Source organism: Nicotiana tomentosiformis, chromosome 5, assembly GCF_000390325.3.
Source record: "Nicotiana tomentosiformis chromosome 5, ASM39032v3, whole genome shotgun sequence".
NCBI lineage: Eukaryota > Viridiplantae > Streptophyta > Magnoliopsida > Solanales > Solanaceae > Nicotiana > Nicotiana tomentosiformis.
Window position 1 is genome coordinate 86,506,408 of NC_090816.1, and position 21,487 is coordinate 86,527,894.

Sequence of the window (21,487 nt, forward strand, 5' to 3'; positions counted from 1 at the left end):
TTGTCGACAGCTAAGAGAAGAAGTAGCTCGATTGTTCAATTATGGGCACCTTCGAGAATTCCTGAGCGAGCAAGCCAAAAACCACTTCAGAAACAGGGACGCCAACAAACAGGTCGAACAAGAGGAGCCCCAACACGTAATCAACCTGGTCATTGAGGAAGTTGATGGCCAATAATAAAATGCACCAAAGTTTCTATCACGAGAGTAAACCGCACCCGGGATTACGTCACGGAAGGAGCCATCTCATTCAGCGATGAAGACGCCGAGGGCATCGTCCAGCCTCACAATGATGCATTGGTAATATCCGTGCTTATCAATAAATCTCGAGTTAAACGTGTGTTGATTGATCCAGGTGACTCGGCCAACATTATTAGATCGAGGGTCGTAGAACAACTGGGGTTGCAGGATCAAATTGTACCAGCGGTCCGGGTATTGAACGGATTCAATATGGCGTGTGAGACCACGAAATGTGATATAACTTTACCGGTAAACACTGTCGGGACCACCCAAGAAACAAAGTTCTACGTGATCGAGGGGGATATAAGGTACAAGGCCTTGTTCGGAAGGTCGTGGGTTCAAAACATGAGAGCGGTGCCTTAGTTAAAAATAAGGGTATTTTTGAACCAAAGTATAACGGTAGGGGTATAAATACCCCAATAATGTAACGGAGAATAAGTTTAAATAATTTTTGAAAGTAAAGGAATATATTTGGCTCTTTGCCGTAAAATAAATACCAAGAAAATTCTTTATTTCTCTCCTTTTTTTTTCTTTTTTTTTTTGGTCATGGCAACGATTACGCAAAATCAAACTATAAAAAGAAGTATTTTTTAAATTATTAACGCTACTTTGTTCTCAATTTAAGAATTTATGGAGTTCACATATTCACATATTAAGTATATAATAAAAAGAATAAATAATTAGTTTCTCAAATGGTCAGGTTAAGTTAATGATGGAGTAAAGTCACTTTTTTTATTTGCTCTTCATTAACTTGCTTAATCCAACCTTATAAAAAATCAGTTCAGACAGAAAATCAACCTAATAGTGCTGGAAAGATGATGGTGGTGTTTACCCTTAAAATGGTATAGTTAAATTTATAATGTGACTACAGCATTCAATGAGCAACCGTTACAAATAATCTTTACATTAATTCCCAACCGTTGTGCAGCCATCAAGGTGGTATGCCACGTCACCCACTAAATTCATTGAATACAAAATTGATCCCCTCCGAAAGATAATGAGAAGAAACCAAAGGAATTGACGCCCTGTCATCTTGATCAACACCTATACAAGGAAGCCGTAACATGATGGATTATCTCACCTTAACATGGACTAGTCCCATCAATTAACTAAACAAGACCAACAAAAGATTACAGAAAAAGAACTTAATGCTGGATTAGTGAGATCTGGATAGATGGAATACTCTCTTGTTTATAAATTTTTGTTTCTTGTATCTCAGTTTGAAAGTGGTAATGCTGAAAATTTAAAGAAACTGTACAGTTCATAAATACCTTTCCATGAATCAACATTTAAACAAGAATGAGAGATGCATTTGACAATCCATTTTGAAGCTTATATATGAACACAAGTACAGTGGCTAAATATGTGTCATCCTCCAATAAGAATCAAACCAATGGCTGTAATAATAAGCGTAGATGGAACTCCAAATTTCAGATGACTCCAAAATGACAGATTGTAGCCGAAGTGTTGAGCGCGACGAGCCTGCTCACATACTATTAAGTTTGCTGCTGAGCCTAAGAGTGAAAGGTTCCCTGCGACAGTGCTGACCCAGGCTAAGATGAGCCATGCTTTCTGCTCGCTAGCCGGAGATATTGCAGCTGCTGATGCAGCTACGCGTGCTCCAAGCAGCAAGACTGACACCAAGTAAAAACATGCCATTATACACTGGATCAACAACCATTCTTATCACCAGCGTTATCACTATTTAACTGTAATAACTAGAGAATTGTGCAACAATAAGGAATATCATGTTAACTCAAACTGTTTAGTTAGGAGGAAAGTTACAAGGCAATATTTGGGCAGATTAATGAAACAGTGTTAATAGATCATATATCAAACTTCTATATATTGTCAAACACCCCAAGGTTCATCAGCCGGTTGTCTATTCATAAATTATCGAGGAAGAAGCAGAAGGCGCTATACTCATTTACAGAACTGAAGTTGCTGTGATTTTCTTCTTTAGGACTGTTGGTTTTTTAAAAGATGGGGCAGTAAAATGATTAAAAGTATTGATTGAAAATGTCTCTCAACAATTTTATTAAGCATAACAAGGCTTTAAATAGCCAATTAGGAACAAAAATCCACATAATTTAAAATTCAAAAAACCTAAAATATCTCAACTAACTTAAACAATCTTAATAGAAATTCATATTATACAGTATGATTTTAACTCACATTTAGGCAAGAGATTATGCTGACCGCTTGATTTACTTTTTGTCATGGTTCTCAACAGACTAGTAACCATAGGAGAATGAAAGATTTGTTTTTCGAGTGAACATCTAGGTAAAATTCAGTTCCCAACTAAAGGCAAGTAATCCCAGAAGAAACTGTTTTACTCCTTTTGGGTTTTAATCTGTTTCTTTTTCTCCTTTCCCTCCCTTTAGGATTTCACAGAGCAGCCTTAGCCACTTGTCTATATATTGTTTGTACACACGTGTTGGCGAACAATTGTATCTCGTAAAGCATATAGTAGATGAAGAATGAAATGCGAGCATATGTAAAAAAAAAAAAGGGTTAATTTGGGGCTCAAAGAGTGCAGAGACACACACCAGTAGGCACATTTGAAGCCACATTTGACAGGACTAGAATGACCAGAGCAAGAACTGCTATTCCCGCAGCATGATCTATCTTGGAATATGGCTCCATAAGATCCCAAAGAGCACTTGGAATCCCAGTTTTGTTAAAGCCATCAACCGTGATGAACATACCACAGAAGAATATCAAGAGTGAATAGGAAACCTGTACAGTCGAATGAGCAGAATGAATAAGCTTTTATCTGGTGTATATGTATTAGTACATCAACACTTAACAGATGAAGAGGGAAATCAGTTACCTTTTCTAAGCATGGCCTAGCATCTTTGAAATCAAGAACGACGAGTACAAGTGCTGCAGTGATAGCAGTCCAAGACATATTCAGACCCATTAGCAAAGCTATTAGCATCCCAATGGTAACCAGATAAACACATACTTTCCACAACATATTTTTCCATTTCTCCTTTTCGTCATAAGATGTGAAATTTTCATCTTCATATTCATCAATTTTTGAAGACACATTCTCTTCTGTTTTCTGTACTGATCCATCATTTGGTCCTTCTTTCGAGGCATTTTGTATTTCACTTTCTCCAAAATTGCCACGATTTCTAAGTGTCTCAGCATGATTCCTAGGAGAGCTGCTGATAGTCATAGAATCCAAGGCATTGTTCAATTCTTGAGAATTCGAGGAATTAAGATGTGACATTGTTGCTGGAGAAAACCGATGGGAGACTACTTCTTCCTCAGGAACTACGTCTTCCACATCCTTATGGACAGACAACACCTTCCAATACATACAAAGAAGCAGCACGGCATTAACAACTACGCCGACAAGCAGTGCAGGAAGAATTCCAAATAAAAACTTCCCGAAAGATATCTTGCTTTGTACTGCTATGACTAAGTTCTGGGGATTCCCAATTGGAGTTGCAGATGATCCAATATTTGCACTTGAGGCTAGAGCTAATAGGAAGGGATGGGGTGGAAGATTTTGTTGCCTAGCTATTTTCAACACAAACTCGGTTAACACAACACAAGAAGTATCGTTGGTAAAAAAGGCGCTTGAAACGGCTGAAATCAAGCAAATTCGACAAAGTAAATCCTTAGCTCCCTGGCTCTTCCAAGCCAGCAATTTACCCAAGTATTTAAACATGTCTGCTCTTTCTAGATAAACACTAACAACCATAGTCCCAAAGAGAAGGCCTAAAATTGGAAGATCGATAGCAGCATACGCTTGATCTGGAGTCAAGACTCGAAAAAGGACCATGAGCATAGCCCCAAGGAGAGATCCTGCAGTTCTTCCAATAGGCATGAAAGGGACAGCAGGGAAAACTGCCAATACCCAAAAGATAGCAAAGGCAATTGAACCAAGAACCACTTTAACAGTTGGTTCCATAGCCATTTTTTGTACCTTAGTATAAGTCCAAACTCCGATTGTCAGAACATTAATTGGCAGCTAGAAGAAGAATCAGAGCTGATGCGAGTTAGCTCTTTCTGAACAAGTTATGTAAAACACATCAAGATCAAATGAATCACAAAATAACACAAAAAAGTTCTAACATCCAAAAACAAAATTTTCAATCTGGAGTTATAAGTGGGGTCCCTCCTAGGAAGTTAGGATCTTAGATCATTCAATAGAATCAGAGTAAGTTCAGTTTCTTTCACAGCTCAAAAAGATCTATAAATTTGTATCACAACACAAACATTTATGCCCAAAAAAAGAAAGATTAGAAAACTCACTTTGACCAAAAAAGCAAGTGTACTTTCTACTGAATCTTTAGCCAAAAAGGTTGTGGGATGCAAAGGGGTTCTTTGGCATTACTCTCTGTTCGTTTCAGATGCTGTACTCTGGATTTGAATAGGAGTACTTATTTAGCAACAGTTTGAAAAGGGAACTGATCCACATTTCACCATTAACTTTTTAAAAGGTAAAGAACAGAATCAATTTTGGTTCACCACTTGTCAGCATGGTTTTCAGTAAAATACACACCGACTCTACGGCACATGATTACTCGTTTATATAGTACTGTAATGTAATTATTTATGAATCAATAAATCTGCCGAGAACTGATATTGACAGGGAGCTATTTTTCTGCTTCAGCAGTTAAACGAGTTTGCTTAATCATGTATCATTGATTATGATATTTCCTAGTAATATGTAAATGTTTCTTGACTTGTTTGCTTTTATTTTAACTTATCCCCCATACCCACGACGCCCCCACACCACTTACCTAAACGGGAAAAGAAAATTTGAAAATGAAACTCCTTTGTCCATACAAAATATTTTCTCTTTTTTTTTCCCCAAATTTTTTGTTTGGTTAAAATTTTGGACATGAGTTTCTGAATTTGAAAATGTGGGTTTTACCACTTTTTTATATAAAATTTTATTTTTGCTCACAGAAATGCAATATTATTTTCAAGTGAAATATATAATCAAATACAATTTCAAGTTCCAACAGTACTTGAAAAAATATTTTTTTAATATCCAAACGCCTATAAAATCATTTAAGTCTGTGGCTGCCAATAGGTTCGTTATGGTCATTATATTTTCTATTTTCTCTCATTTACGTGATTGAATTTACCACAACCCAAAATCAAGAAAAGTGACAAGCCGTAGTAGTTTAGTTGCTGAATAATATCATGACTCATGAGAGGTTCTTATAATATTTGTAGTTTATAATGAGTGAACTACTATAAATTATTATATCCGGTTGTGGTTCCGTCTCATCAACAAACTTTATCTTCGACTCTTTCGCGATTTCAGAATTTCTTGTTCTATTTTTGTGGAGAAACAACTTTAGGACAAGTATTTGCAGTGCAAACAACAATTTAGAGAAGGAGCTTAATTAGAATAAAAGATAATCAGACCAGAGATCCCTGTAATATTTCTTATTAAACTATCAGATCTAGATACTGCGATATAATATTACTTTCCACGTCCCAATTTGCAAACTCAATTAACTGAACTAGTATCGTAATGGTAAAATTTATTCGCGTACAATATTTATATCAAATTAATAAATGCATGATATGTGTTTGCGTATAGATTTCTGTCACTTAATCATGATATATATATATATATATATATATATATATATATTGTCACGATACAAAATCCCTCCTTAGGAGTCGTGATGGCACCTAATCTCCAAAATTAGGTAAGTCGGGCACTCAATATTATTTAAAACAATTAAAGCATGAAATAACGAAAAAAGAGTAATACATGCCAAAATGGCAAATACTCAACATAATGTCCCAGAACTAGGTGGTACAGAGTCTCAAGCTCTAACTGAATACACGAGATTAATCTCAACTATAATACTGTGTGAAATACATAAACAATAGAAATGAAACAAGGGGGTGACTCAGAGGCATGTGGTCGGATCATGCAGGGATACCTTGAAGTCTCCGGTGTGTGCAATGCCTCATTGCCGATCAGTCCTGTCCGAGGTACCTAGATCTGCACAAAAAGATGTGTAAAAGCGTAGCATGAGTACACCACAATCGGTACTCAGTAAGTTTCAAGACTTACCTCGGTGGAGTAGTGACGAGTTTCAAGTCGTGTGGTGCTCGCTAGACAAATAACCTTTACAATGAATATGTTGAAGAAAACTGATAATTGAGGTATAATTGAATTCAATAATCACAACCCCTCTAGAATATGTATTAACAACTCAATGTAGTAAAACCCATTTTGATCACGAAACAACAAATAAATGTGAGGCATGTGATGTCATGGGCTGCTTTCCATCATCGACCCATGACCCCTTGGACGCGCCCCGTGGCGTCCCGGCAAGCCTCCCAACGCCTAGCGCCACGGTCGGCCCCGTGGTCTCGGCAGCGCCAAGTGACAAGCGAGCATGCGCCTCTGTCGCCCCACCGATAATCAATGCCAGCGCCCAGCGGCTGGCCAATGCCATCAGTGCCGCGCGCACCGACAATGCCGCGCACACAAATCATCATGTTGTCATCAGCGCCGCACACCCAGACAGTACCCCGCGCGCAGACCCAATGCCAAGCACCAGCGCCCAGCCGCTGGCAGATCCAAATAGTGCCGCGCGCGCCCACAGCAATGCGCGCGTAGACCCTGCTGCTCAAGACAAAGTTGCTGCCATCGGACTTGCTTCCATAGAAGACTAAGTCCTTTTCATTGTAATTATAGAGTAGTTTTACTTCATTCATTTTCAGTGTGCTTCTACAGCTTTCTTAGGTCAACTCATGTAACTTTGGTTTATTTTTTTTAAGCATTATTAAGGGGGACCAAAGCATTCAAACATTCAAATAATTTTTTGTACTGGTGTCTCCCCCCCGACACCGTATTTCATCTTGTAATAGCTTTCATCATCATCAATACAATCATCAGCTTTCATCATCAATTGCTCATTTTTCGCTGCTCAATTGCTCACGACATTGGTTTTCCCGTACGGCACTGACAATCTAGTCTAGCGTACGGCGAGGACCTCAGTTGGCACATAGCAACCGCACTGACATCGGTTGCTTAGCCTTACGTCGCCCTTCCAAGGAACTTCAGGAAGGCACCGCGTAACAGTTGGTATCAGAGCCTAGGCTCGACATCGGACGAGGGATTACATTGCAATTGCCACCATTTCTGACCATGGTGAATCACGGGGATCGCATCACGACCCTAGAAGAGACGGTTGACGTATTACGGCCCATCGTGCATACGTTGCCTGATCTAAAAACCAGCCTAGTGCAAAGGTTGGACGACCTGGACCGCAGAATGCGGCAGGCCGAAAATGACATAGCAAACATCAGTCAAGACTCTGAGGAAGACCGGCAAACGGCTGCCGTCGAGGCAACCAAAATTCATGGCCAATTCGAGGACCTCCAACAGGAGCGTGCCGAGGATTTAGCCCATCGGGAACTAGAGGCAGATAGACTGACAGTCATGCAGCAAACCATAGACAACTTGATAGGCCAGCTCAATGTTGTCAATGCTGCCCTGCAAAGCCTGCTCAAAGGAGGCGAAAACCACATCAGGGGTGCCATGAACATTGCCCCCACTCCACAAAAGCTGAAAATTTCGGAGCCCAAGCCATACAACGGAGCCCGGGATGCTAAAGAAGTGGAAAACTTCATCTTCGACATCGAACAATACTTCGATGCCATTGGACAGTTGGAGGAATACAAGAAGGTAGCAACTGCTGCCATGTATCTTCAAGGCGATGCAAAACTCTGGTGGCGAGTCAAATACGAAGCCATCAGGGCCGGTGAAGATACTCTCCAGACATGGGCAGAACTGAAGGCCGCCATATGCCTACAGTTCTTCCCCGAAAATGTGGAATACAATGCACGAAGAAAGTTGCGTGAACTCCGCCACACCAGGTCGGTGCGGGACTACGTGCGTGAATTCTCCGCACTCATGCTAAACATACGGGATATGGGGGACAAAGACAAACTGTTCGCATTCATAGAAGGTTTGAAACCTCATGCTCGTATGGAACTGCAAAGACAACGGGTAGATACCCTGCCCAAGGCCATTCAAGCTGCAGAGTGCCTTGGGGATTATCAGTTGGAAACTCAGAAGGATAGGCCCCAGCCGCCTGTCCGAGGGGGATACAACGGGAGCCAACCTAGCAACGGTGGCTCCAACAGGAACGGAGGAGATCGAGGTGCATCCAAATCCAAGACTCCTTCCTCAAGCAGTAACACCACTGCATCAGTCAACAACAATCAGGGGAGGAAGCCCCCATCAGAATGCCGTCATTGCGGCGGGGAACATTGGAACAATCAATGCCCCAATACACAAATCAATGCTCAACAAACTGTTGACGATGATGAGTCAGATACCGACGACTCAGACGGCACCGATCCAGTAGGTGCCTTCAACGCATTTGTCGGCTCCATTCATGATACCTTCGCGGGAACCAGTGCTGGCAACCCCAAAAAGAAGGCATTCCCAATCGACAAGAAAGGGAAAGGAAAGGCGAACGAGAGGCCTCCCACATCACAAAAGAGGACCTTAATGTTCGTTGACATGAAAGTAAACGGCAGACCTATTCGGGCATTGATAGACACAGGTGCTAGCCACAACTACCTGGCCTCAACTCAGGTGCAACGCCTCAGTCTAGCAGTGCAAAAATGCAAGGGTCGTGTCAAGGCTATCAACTCTCCATCTCAGCAAGTGAGTGGAATAGCCAAAGAAGCGCCAATCCAGCTTGGCCCATACAAGGGAATATTAGACCTACGCAAAGCTATCATCGATGACTTCGAACTGATAGTGGGATTGGAATTCCTCAGGCAGAACAACACCATCCCGGTACCATATGCCAATATGCTCCTAATGATGGGAGACAACGGGGCCAAACCCCATACCATACCGTGCATATCCAAGAAGATGGCCGCTGGAAACATCACGGCCATGCAGTTTAAGGAGGGAACCAACAGACCTGAACCCACAGTTCCGGCTGCCCTCAACATCATCAAACATGCATCACATCATCGGGGTCCAATAGCTCATGGCGCCCCTCATTGCGTGAAGACTTGTCAAGCATTCCAAAAGGACAAGTCGGATCACTCAGCACAAGCGGGACTCTTGGAGCCGCTACCTGTCCTACAGAGACCTTGGGAAAGCATTTCACTGAATTTCATCACAGGATTACCCAAGGTCGGAAATCATGCAACCATCATGGTGGTAGTAGACCAGTTTTCCAAGTATGCTACCTTCATCGCAGCCCCACAGAACATATCAGCAGAAGATACAGCTCGACTCTTCTTCTCTCATGTTGTCAAACATTGGGGTATGCCCAGCAACATCATTAGTGACTGCGACCCACGCTTCACTAGCAAGTTTTGGACCCAACTCTTCAGTTGCCTCGGATCCAAATTGAGTTACAACTCAAGCCATCATCATCAGCAAACACATGATCAAACAGACCGGTTCAATGACATGCTGGAGGAATATCTCCGCCAATTTGCAACCGGGTCACAAACACATTGGGTGAAGCTTCTGGATGCTGCTCAGCTGTGTTTCAATTCAAAAAAGTGCGCCCATACAAACAAAAGTGCTTTTGAAATTATTACCGGACAGCAACCGCTACTCCCACAAAATGTGAATGCACCAGCCATGCCATCATCTCATCGAGCTGCCAGTTTCTCTACAGAATGGGAACAAACTTTGAAGATAGTGCGGAGCTATCTTGTCAGGGCCCAAGACAGGGCAACGAGGCATGCCGAAAAAAACCGTCGCTTTGCCCAACATCAAGCAGGGGACAAAGTGATGGTAAGAACCCCGAGGCAGAACTTGTTTGCAAAGAGGACCCAAGATCCTCGCCTATTGCCAAGCTACATCGGGCCTTTTTCCATTGAAAGGCGCATCGGAAAATCCACATACCAGCTGAACACACCAGCCTGGTGGAAAATCCATCCAGTCTTCCATGTCAGCCGCCTCAGGCCATTTCAGAAATGCATGGAAGATCATTTAGAAAGACATCTCGCAGCACCAAGGGGAACAGACCTCCCAGCCATCAAGAGCCTGACCAATCATCATCATCATGCAGGTAAGGCTCCGAGGACGTCGCCAACTCAGGTGGGGGAGAATGTCATGGGCTGCTTTCCATCATCGACCCATGACCCCTTGGACGCACCCCATGGCGTCCCGGCAAGCCTCCCAACGCCTAGCGCCACGTCGGCCCCGTGGTCTCGGCAGCGCCAAGTGACAAGCGAGCATGCGCCTCTGTCGCCCCACCGATAATCAATGCCAGCGCCCAGCGGCTGGCCAATGCCATCAGTGTTGCGCGCATCGACAATACCGCGCACACAAATCATCATGTTGCCATCAGCGCCGCACACCCAGACAGTGCCCCGCGCGCAGACCCAATGCCAAGCACCAGCACCCAGCCGCTGGCAGATCCAAATAGTGCCGCGCGCGCCTACAGCAATGCACGCGCAGACCCTGCTGCTCAAGACAAAGTTGCTACCATCGGACTTGCTTCCATAGAAGACTAAGTCCTTTTCATTGTAATTATAAAGTAGTTTTACTTCATTCATTTTCAGTGTGCTTCTACAGCTTTCTTAGGTCAACTCATGTAACTTTGGTTTTTTTTTTAAGCATTATTAAGGGGGACCAAAGCATTCAAACATTCAAGCATTCAAACAATTCTCTGTACTGGTGTCTCTCCCCCCCGACACCGCATAGCATCTTGTAATAGCTTTCATCCTCATCATCAATACAATCATCAGCTTTCATCATCAATTGCTCATTTTTCGCTGCTCAATTGCTCACGACATTGGTTTTCCCGTACGGTACTGACAATCTAGTCTAGCGTACGGCGAGGGCCTCAGTTGGCGCATAGCAACCGCACTGACATCGGTTGCTTAGCCTTACGTTGCCCTTCCAAGGAACTTTAGGAAGGCGCCGCGTAACAGATGTAATGTCAAATACAACCATAAACTCAGGTAAGTGCCAAACGTAAACTTTTAGAAACAATTATGAAATAAGAATAACAACTCCGTCTCAACACAAACACAAACAATGAGGAAACCCCGAAATATCACATAACATCATCAAAATGCCACCCTTATTACGCTGCATGTGCAAATAAAATGGTATGCTACCCTTATTTTGTCATATACGCATATAGCCACCCTTATTAAGCCATGTGGGCAACGCGAGATAACACCACCCTTATTTCGCCCCCACGCATACAACCATAGACAAAGAAATCGCACGGTAAAACCTCATGCTAACACCCTCAATCAATCCTCTCAATATGTCCATGAGTGCCACGGTATCACAAAACGATAATGCCAAGTGCCACAATATCATAACAATAGTACTAAAGTGTCATCAAAGTAAAAGTTCATAACTTTCAACAATCGTGCACGAGGACATAACAAATAATCATAGAAGCAGAGAAATATTCAATAGATAAAGCATGTCTATGGCTGTGTCAATGAAATGGGCATGGTCAAATAGTCATAAAGTAATTTCACTAGTTTCTTATAAAGTTTATTATCACATTAAGGCATATTAATGGCCTACGGTCTATTCCGGTCAAAATCAAATATAGTGCCCGTATACACGCTCATCACATCATCTACACACCACTTACCACATCATAGAAATCAACAATTAGGGCTAGCACCTAAGGAGTATTCCCTCCCCCCCACAAAGTTAGACAAGAACTTACCTCAAACAAGCTAAATCAGTTCACTAACAAGCCCTTCCCGTTCAAATCCACCTCTCGACGGCTCGAATCTAGCCAAAATAACTTAATATCATAAATAAAAATCATTGGAAACGTGTCTAGATAATAAATATTCGATCTTTAATTAAAAAAACGTCAACCTCGGGCCCGCACCTCAAAACCCGACAAAACTCACAAATTCCGAACATCCATTCCGATATGAATCCAACCATACCAAAACCATCCAATTCCGAACTTAAATCAGCCTTCAACTCATCAATTTATGTTTTAGAAAAGGTTTTACAAAAATCTCAATTTCTCCAATTCAAATCACTAATCAAACACTAAAATTGAGGTTGGAATCATGAAATAATACCAAATATGAGTCAAAACACCCCAATCTAAATCGTAAAAATCCCCTCCAAAATCGCCCAAAACCGATCTCTCTAACTCAAAATGTGGTAAAATAACCAAAACCCTCAAAATAGAGTATTAAATATATCTGCCCAGACATACTCATCATGATCACGGAAAAGCTCTCTCGAAGACCAAACTTACCTAGCTGCCAAACCGTTCTTCGCGAACGCGACATACTAGTCGCGAATGCGGTGACCAGCTACATAGTCCCTACGTGATCGCGACTCCTCAAACGCGAACGCAAAGGGAAAATGCTTGATGAGCCCTTTCCTCTTTTCCTTTTACACGAACATCTCACATAGCTGGCGAACGCGTAAGAAACAGTCTCCCAAGCTTCCCGAATGCGGTCCTGACTTCCCGATCGCAAAGAATAAATGTCTGCCACCAAAATGACTCTACCCGAATGCGACTCCTTAGTCGCAATCACGATGAAGAAAACCATATATCTGCTAACATCAATCTAACACATAAGGAAATGGACTGTAGCCTATCCGAAATACATACGAGGCTCCCGGGATCCCGTTCAATCACACCAACCGGTCCTAAAACATAACATAAACCTATTTGAGGCCACAAATCACACCAAACACCATCAAAACTACAAATCACACCTCAATTAAAGCCTAAGGAAACTAATGAACCTTCCAAATTCAAAATTTGCGCTGAACAAGCCTAAACAACTCGGAATAACCTCAAATTTTGCATGCAAGTCCCAAATGAAAAAACTGACCTATACCAACTCTCAGAATCACAATCCGATCCCGATATCAATAAAATCAACCCTTGGGTTAAACCTATTGACCACACCCAACTCTAGTCCTAAAAAGAGTAAGCGGTCGCTGCAAATATAATCTGGTCTAAAAGTCCAAAGTCGAATCCCACAGAGAACTAATGTTTTACTATAACTGTTCAATATCACTTAGAAGACAAGCTCGAACAATTCCTAAGTTATAAATATTAAGTTTCTTATATCTAATTAACTAACAAATTAAAGTAGCAGATTAATAACTGAAGATACTACGGGTTGGAGAAAAGATTAAGGAGGTGTAGAGTTATGATTTTTCCAATTGTCGGAATCCTTCCCGCTACGTCTTCTATAATTTCGCCTAGGTATTCTCTAACGACCGTGAGTACTTCAGGTGTCATAATTCTCTCTCTCGAAACTACCACAATTTACTAGTTATATTCTCTCGAACTACGCTAGTTGGCAGTAATTCACCGCTCACTACGATCGCACCAAGGTTTCGTTATCTCTAATCCCGCCTTTAAACCCGCAATATTGATCTCTCATATACGTTAGGAGTGACGTTGTTCAACAACCACCTAAATATGTACTCTTTTTCAAGCAATACATAATAAATAGGCACTGTTAATTGAGATCTCTTCAATTAACTGCAGTAAACACGTAGTTGAACAAGTAGAAAATGCTAACAGTTTGATTATATCAAAACGTATCAAGCATTCATCCTACAAAATATTTTATCAAAATTCTAGACAAAAAATTAGCTATTCATAATAGTATGCAGAACTACAATACTAGAATTCATAACCAATAATGAAAATTGGAAGAAGAAAGTGAAAAACTCGTAGAAGAATTCTCCGCCTTACTCCTTGTGCGTTCTTGCCTCCTTAGGTCGATTCCCTCTCTAATGATGTCTTTCCAATAGTGTCTAACCCTTAAAAAACTAACATTTAGGGTATTTATAGGGTAAGGGCCGAATTTACATGTCCAATACTAATGAGGAATTAAACTTGTTTTTCGGATGACATTGTTTGCGTCTTGCACTGCCTGTAGTACTATCATTTCGGTGCAAGGCACTATCTGTAGCACTGTCTTTTCGGCGCAAGGCACTGTCTATGGCACTGATGACAGTGCCCTGGACAATGCCTTGCACTGTCTATGGCACTGTTGTTACTGTGCAAGGCTCTGTCTATGACACTGAATTTTCGTTGCCTTGCACGTCTTCTTTTATTGCTCCATTTTTGTAGCTCCGAGGTACCATTTCATGCAACCTTTCTCTAATTCATGTCCAAGATTTCCTACACATAATATAAGTTCTATTAAGCACAATCGTCGCACAAATTATCATTTAAACAACAAGCAAGTAGGGTAAATAATATCAAAATATATGGAATTATCTCACAACATCAACACTCCACACTTAAATGATTCTCGCCCTCGAGTCAACCAACTAAATACTTCCTCATCTCAGACCCTACTAAGCACACATTTTCAACACACTACACCTATGGCCATGGTTGATAGCAACAATTAAGTTCTAGCATATGCTGTCAAAATACATTTCCCATACTTATACTCAATTTCAAACATCCAATAAGGAACAAAATGATTGTAACAACCCTAGCCTCGTAGACTAACTCAATGTCACAATGCACTTGATGCTTGAATTCTTAATCTAACAGAGAGGTCTAATAACGTTACCTATCTTTTTGTGAAACTATGTGGCCTCACAATAAAACAAAGAGTAAGTAGTCCACACATCCAAATCACATGATCGAATATAGTTTAAGGACTCACACATATGAAGAAAAATCACTCACTCTCTCAAAGAAGTCACATGCACGCAAGAGGTACCATAGTCTTGCCCATTATGTAAACCTCTACTAATGTAGGTCCTCTCGGTCTGAAATCAACTAGGATTTTATTATGGTTGTAATGTGGGCTAAGGGACGGGTAGGATATATTTGAGATATAGTGGCTAACCCTCCTAAGCACTTTAACATATCACGTATTCAACTTTAAGCGCAAAATTCCTTCAATCCATTTTAATCATCACAAGATAGCTCACCCCAGATTATTTTTCCTTCTTCTTTACGCACTGCTTCAGATCACATCCACTAGCAAAAAAATAAGAAACCTTTATTTATTCATTTATTCTTTTTTTGTTGTATTTTTGCCTTGCCGCTAGTGGACTTTTATTTAAAGCACAAGTGCACATCTCTTCCTTCTATTGGTTCCACTCAAAAGCTACCCCAAGTTTCCTCATTACTTCTTTCTAGCGTTCTCTTTATAATTCAAGTGATTTAAGAGGTATAAGGATCAAAGCAATTCAATTAAGAACAAAAGGGGATAGGTTTGTAATGCGGGTGCCAAAAGAAAGGCTTATAGGCTCAAAAGGGTATCTAGTGATGATTTTATTTGTGATAAGAAACAAAACTCAAAAAGATCAAAGAAAGCATAACATCACTTTTCAAATCGAGTAACACCTAGGACTTCGCTTCATTTCACATTCCGGGCAAGTTCTAGACTCAAATGCAATAACATGGACTGTACAAAGAACTCACTTCACACATGGCACATGACTCCCTAAGGACGGTCCCATTCCGACTCTCAATCAAACAAGTATTCACAAAGCCAAGAGATATATTAAGCATAAAGCACAAAGTGAACACAAGTAAAGAAACTGAGACATAGGAGTTATATCACATGCTATTCATTTTTACCAAGGCATCATCATATATTTAAAGCTAAGGGAAGGTGAAACACATGCCAGAACCTAAGTATGCAACCATCAAACAAGTCAAAAGGTTCAAATCACATCAGTTCTTCTCCTTTATTTCCTAAATACTACTCTAAAAGTAAAAAAAATAAAAAAATAAAACTACTACCTGATTCAAGTTACATCCCATGGAAAAGAACCGAGGCACTAAGAAAAACAACGGGGGATTATTACTACATAAGGAAAATAAAAGACTTGTTTTTGTTTTTTTTTTCTAATGTTTTTTGTATTTTTTGTTTAGACTTAAATCCTTCAAGAAAACTGTCTAGGAGATCCATCGTTGGGAAAAGTCCAAATTCTTTTTCTAAAAACAATTATCAATTAGACTAACACAACTAAAATAGCATAGAAAGTCACCCAGACAATCTCCTCACCCCACACTTAAAATTGTGCATTGTCCCCAATGCACAACATAATAATTAAAGGGTAAAAGAAACTCCCTAGTAGGCCAAAGGTTGAAGCACTAGCAGCTCATGGGGTACTCAGACTTCTCCCGGGTTTGTTTTTCTTTGTGTGGGCACCCTACACTTAGTTCTAACCATCTTGCTTGTTGTTGCATCATTCCAATAGCTATGCTTCCCATGCTTCTAAAAAATAAAAAATGACACTACAAAAATAATACAATAAGAAAATAATTATAAAAACTAAAAATAAAAGAAAGCAGTAAAGTTGGGTTGCCTCCCAACAAGCGCCTGATTTAATGTCGCGGCACGACGCGAACCACTTTCTGCCTCCACCTCGAGCTTATGAATTGAACCCCCAATTTGGCTTCAGGTTTTCGGTTATACTCCAGGGGTGGTGGAACTAATCTAATTGGCCCAAGCAACCATTGTACTATTCTACACTTCTTGGTTTTTAGATGAGGTATGTAGTCCTGTCTTTCTGGCAAGAAAAATTCCAGAATGTAGACACCTTGTTCCTCATTCCTTGACTCCCCAATCAACTCTAATGACTCTATTTTCATATCGTCATCCAAGCACAATGTGTAACAATGTTTGGAGTGAGGTCCAATGCGCTCAAACACATGAACTTCAGGACTTTCAGCATCCTCAACATCAATGATACTAGAGTCAACAAAATTTATATCCTCAATGTCCTTGGCTGACTCTAGTCTCACTTCTTCAACATCGACATCCTCAAATTGTAGTTGTCTAGGTTGTTGATGTTCTAATCTGACCTCCTCAATTAGCATTTCAAATTCTCGCTCTTCTTGGCTACTATCCCCAAAATTGGCTTGCTGAGCATTAAAAGCTTCAACCACTTGATTCACTTGAGCCTCCAAGTTCCGAATAGTTGCCTTTCTATCTGCAGTTGTTTCTCATTATTTTGTTCCAGAAGGCACTTTAACATATCCTTGATCTCCTTCAGGTCCGCATCCCCAGGTTCTTTGTTCCTATTAACTTCACATGAAAAAGTAGAACCATCATAGTAAGGGGTTGGAGGAGGATAAGAAATATAAGCACAACCATGAAAATGAGCATTTTTACCACCACACATATCACACACATTACACAAATAAGATTGAGTTGGTGCACATAACTCGCTCTAGGGAATATTTTAATAATTTTGACACGGGTGGTTTCCTTCACAATATGTATGAGGATAAATAGTCGAATTATCTACACCTAAATCCCCATAATTCCAAGATGTCATGTTTTTCAAATCAACAGTTAAAATAAAATAAAAAAAACAAAAACAAAAAAACAAAACAAAACAAAATAAAAGTTCAAACTTGAAACCTAGTAATATATACAGCTACAACTACACCGTTAATTCCCCGGCAACGACGCCAAAATTTGATCACGCCCAACTCTAGTCCTAAAAAGGATAAGCGGTTGCTGCAAATATAATCCGGTCTAAAAGTCCATAGTCGAATCGTACAGAGAACTAATGTTTCACTATAACTGTTTAATCTCACTCAGAAGACAAGCTCGAATAATTTCTAAGTTATAAATATTAAGATTCTTATATCTAATTAACTAACAAATTAAAGTAGTAGATCAATAACTAAAGATACTACGGGTTGGAGAAAAGATTAAGGAGGTGTAGAGTTATGATTTTTCTAATTGTCGGAATCCTTCCCGCTACGTCTTCTATAATTTTGCCTAGGTATTTTCTACCGATTGTGAGCACTTCGGGTGTCGTAATTCTCTCTCGAGCAACTACCACAATTTACTAGACATATTATCTAGAACTATGCTAGTTAGCACTAATTCACCGCTCACTACGATCACACCAAGGTTTCGTTATCTCTAATCCCGCCTTTAAACTCGCCGTATTGATCTCTCATATACGTTAGGAGTGACGTTGTTCAACAACCACCTAAATATGTACACCTTTTCAAGCAATACATAATAAATAGGCACTGTTAATTGAGAGCTCTTCAATTAACTGCAGTAAACACGTAGTTGAACAAGTAGAGAATTCCAACGGTTCAATTATATCAAAACGTATCAAGAATTCATCCTACAAAAGGATTCATCAAAACCCTAGATAACAAATTAGATATTCATAATAGTATGTAAAACTACAATACTAGAATTCATAACTAATAATGAAAATAGGAAGAAGAAAGTGAAAAACTCGTAGAAGAATTCTCCGCCTTGCTCCTTGTGTGTTCTTGCCTCCTTAGGTCGATTCCCTCTCTGATGATGTCCTTCCAATATTGTCTAACCTTTCAAAAATTAACTTTTAGGGGTATTTATAGGGTAAGGGCCGAATTCACATGTCCAATACTAATGAGGAATTAAACTTGTTTTTCGGATGGCATTGTTGGCGCCTTGCACTGCCTGTAGCACTGTCTCTTCGGTGCAAGGCACTGTCTGTAGCACTGCCTTTTCAGCGCAAGGCACTGTCTATGGCACTGATGACAGTTCCCTTGACAATGCCTTGCACTGTTTATGGCACTGTTGTTACTGTGCAAGGCTCTGTCTATGGCACTGAATTTTCGCTGCCTTGCACGTCTTCTTTTATTGCTCCATTTTGCAGCTCTAAGGTACCATTTCATGTGACTTTTCTCCAATTCATGTCCAAGCATTCCTACACATGAAATAAGCTCAATTAAGCACAATCGTTGCACAAATTATCATCCAAACAACAAGCAAGTAAGGTAAATAATGTCAAAATATATGGAATTATCTCACAACATTACCTATCAACCTTCCAAACTTTCAACTTTCCATCTTTCGCCAAAAAGCATTAAATCAATCTACCTACCTCAAAGTTCAAATTCGGACATACGTCTATGTCCTAAATCACCATAGGAAGCTATTGGAACCATCAAAACTTTATTTCGGAGTCATCTACCCCAAAGTCAAACTCAGGTCAACTCTTATAACTAAAGCCTCCAACCAAGGGACTAAGTGTCCCAAATCAATCCAAAACCCTCTCGAAAATACACCAATCACCCTGGAAAGTCACGTAACCATAAAAACACACATATAAAACATCAAATAGGGGAAACATGCTAAATTACTAAAAACGACTAGCCGAGTCGCTAAATTCTCCCCCTTTTAAAAGAAACATTCATCCTCAAATCAGTATAGAGACATATATAAAGTGCCAAAAAGTTGAGGATAATGACTACGCATGTCGTGCTCGGTCTCCCAGGTCGCCTCCTTGACCGGTTGACCCCTCCATTGAACCTTCACTGAAGCAATATTCTTTAACCTCTACTTCCGGACGTGCCTATTCAAGATGGCCACTAGCTCTTCAACATAAGTCAAATCCTTGTCCAATTGGACTGAGCTGAAATCTAATACATGCGACAGATTACCATAACACTTTTGGAGTATGGAAACATGAAACACGGGTTGAACTCCTAATAATTTGGGTGGCTATACAAGTCTACATTCCACCTCACCCACTCTTTCAAAAATATCAAAAGCACCAATATACTAATGGATCAACTTTCCTTTCTTCTTGAATCTCATCACACCCTTCACGAGCAAAAATTTGAGTAGGACCCTCTCACCCACCATGAATGCCACGTCACGAATCCTCTGATCAGCATAACTCTTTTGCCTGGACTGTGCTGTACAAAGGCGCTCCTGAATCAATTTTACCTTCTCTAAAGCATCACAGACCAAGTCAGTACCCAACAACCTATCCTCCCCAGGTTCAAATTATCCAACCGGAGAACGACATCGCCTCCCATATAACGCCTCATAAGGAGCCATCTGGATACTGGATTGAAAGATGTTGTTGTAGGCGAACTCTACTAATGAAAGAAACTGATCCCATGAACCTCCAAAATCAATGACACAGGTACGTAACATGTCATCTAATATCTGAATAGTGCGCTCGGAATGACCGTCTATTTGGGGATGAAATGATGTACTCAGCTTGAACTGTGTGCCTAACTCTCACTGCACTGCTCTCCAAAAATGCAATGTGAACTGCATGGCGTCGATCGGAGATAATAGACACTGACATACCATGAAGACGAACGATCTCCCCCAATATAAATTTGAGCCAGTCGCTCTGAAGAGTAGATATTCACGACCAGAATAAAGTGTACAGACTTGGAGTGTCTGTCTATAATGACCTACACATCATCGAATTTCCTCAAGGTCCATGGAATTCCAACTACAAAATCCATGGTGATATGCTCCCACTTCCACTCTGGAATGTCAAGCCTCTGAAGCAACCCACCCGGTATCTGATGCTCGTACTTCACCTGCTGATTGTTCAAACACCGATCCATATACTTAACAATATATTTCTTTATTCTTCTCCACAAGTAGTGCTGCCTCAATTCCAAGTACATCTTTGTGGCACTCAGATGAATGAAATACTGCAAAATATGGGCCTCCTCAAGTATCAACTCACGTAACTCAACTACATTCGGAACATATATCTGACCCTACATCCTCAACACCCCATCATCTCCAATAGAAACCTCCTTGGCATCACTGTACTGCACTGTGTCCTTAAGGACAAACAAGTAGGGATCATCATACTAACATGCCTTGATGCGCTCAAACAAAGAAGACCGTGAAATCACGCTAGTAAGAACATCGACTAGGCTCCGAAATATCTAGCCTCACGAACCTATTGGCCAAAGCCTGAACATCCATGCTAAAGGTCTCTCCCCAATTAGGATAAAAACAAGATTACCCATGTTCTCAGCCTTCCTACTCAAAGCATCGGCCACTACATTGGCCTTCCCGGGATGATAAAGAATGGTGATATCATAGTCCTTTAGTAGATCTAGCCACCTCCATTGCTTCAAATCAGATCCTTTTTGCTTAAACAAGTGTTGTAGACTCCTATGATCTATGAATACCTCACAAGACACGCCGTAGAGATAGTGCCTCCAAATCTCCAGCGCATGAACAATGGCTGCCAACTCTAAATCATGTACTGGTTAGTTTTTCTCATGTGGATTCAACTGACGCAAAGCATAAGCAATCACTTTACCCTCCTACATCAATACATATCCAATGCCAATCCGCTAAGCATCACAATAAACTATATAAGAATCCGATGCTGAAGGCAAAACCAGAACTGGAGCTGTGGTCAAGGCATTCTTGAGCTTCTGAAGGTTCTCCTCACACTCGTCAGACCACCTGAATGGGGCACCCTTCTGGGTAAATCTAGTCAAAGGAGTTGTGATGGATGAAAATCCCTCCT

The 21,487-nt window shown here is 40.7% G+C and overlaps 1 protein-coding gene across 5 annotated transcripts; it reads right to left on the minus strand.

The window, feature by feature from the left end:
* Positions 1–1,064: 1,064 nt before the first annotated feature.
* On the minus strand, positions 1,065–4,897 carry LOC104118353 (silicon efflux transporter LSI2-like). Of its 5 annotated transcripts, XR_001973629.3 has the most exons (5): positions 4,507–4,646; positions 3,071–4,260; positions 2,787–2,976; positions 1,509–1,871; positions 1,065–1,281 (listed from the first exon to the last, which is right to left on the minus strand). XR_001973629.3 is itself a non-coding variant. In XM_009629597.4 (4 exons), the coding sequence occupies exons 2-4, from the start codon at positions 4,166–4,168 to the stop codon at positions 1,606–1,608; spliced, it is 1,554 nt and encodes a 517-aa protein (XP_009627892.1). In that variant the 5' UTR covers positions 4,169–4,177; positions 4,507–4,897; the 3' UTR covers positions 1,409–1,605. The 5 variants fall into 5 exon arrangements, 4 of the variants coding, with proteins under 4 accessions (XP_009627892.1, XP_009627874.1, XP_009627884.1 ...); XM_009629597.4 differs by lacking the exon at positions 1,065–1,281 and having other exon boundaries at positions 1,409–1,871; positions 3,071–4,177; positions 4,507–4,897; XM_009629579.4 differs by lacking the exon at positions 1,065–1,281 and having other exon boundaries at positions 1,409–1,871; positions 4,507–4,754.
* Positions 4,898–21,487: the final 16,590 nt, after the last annotated feature.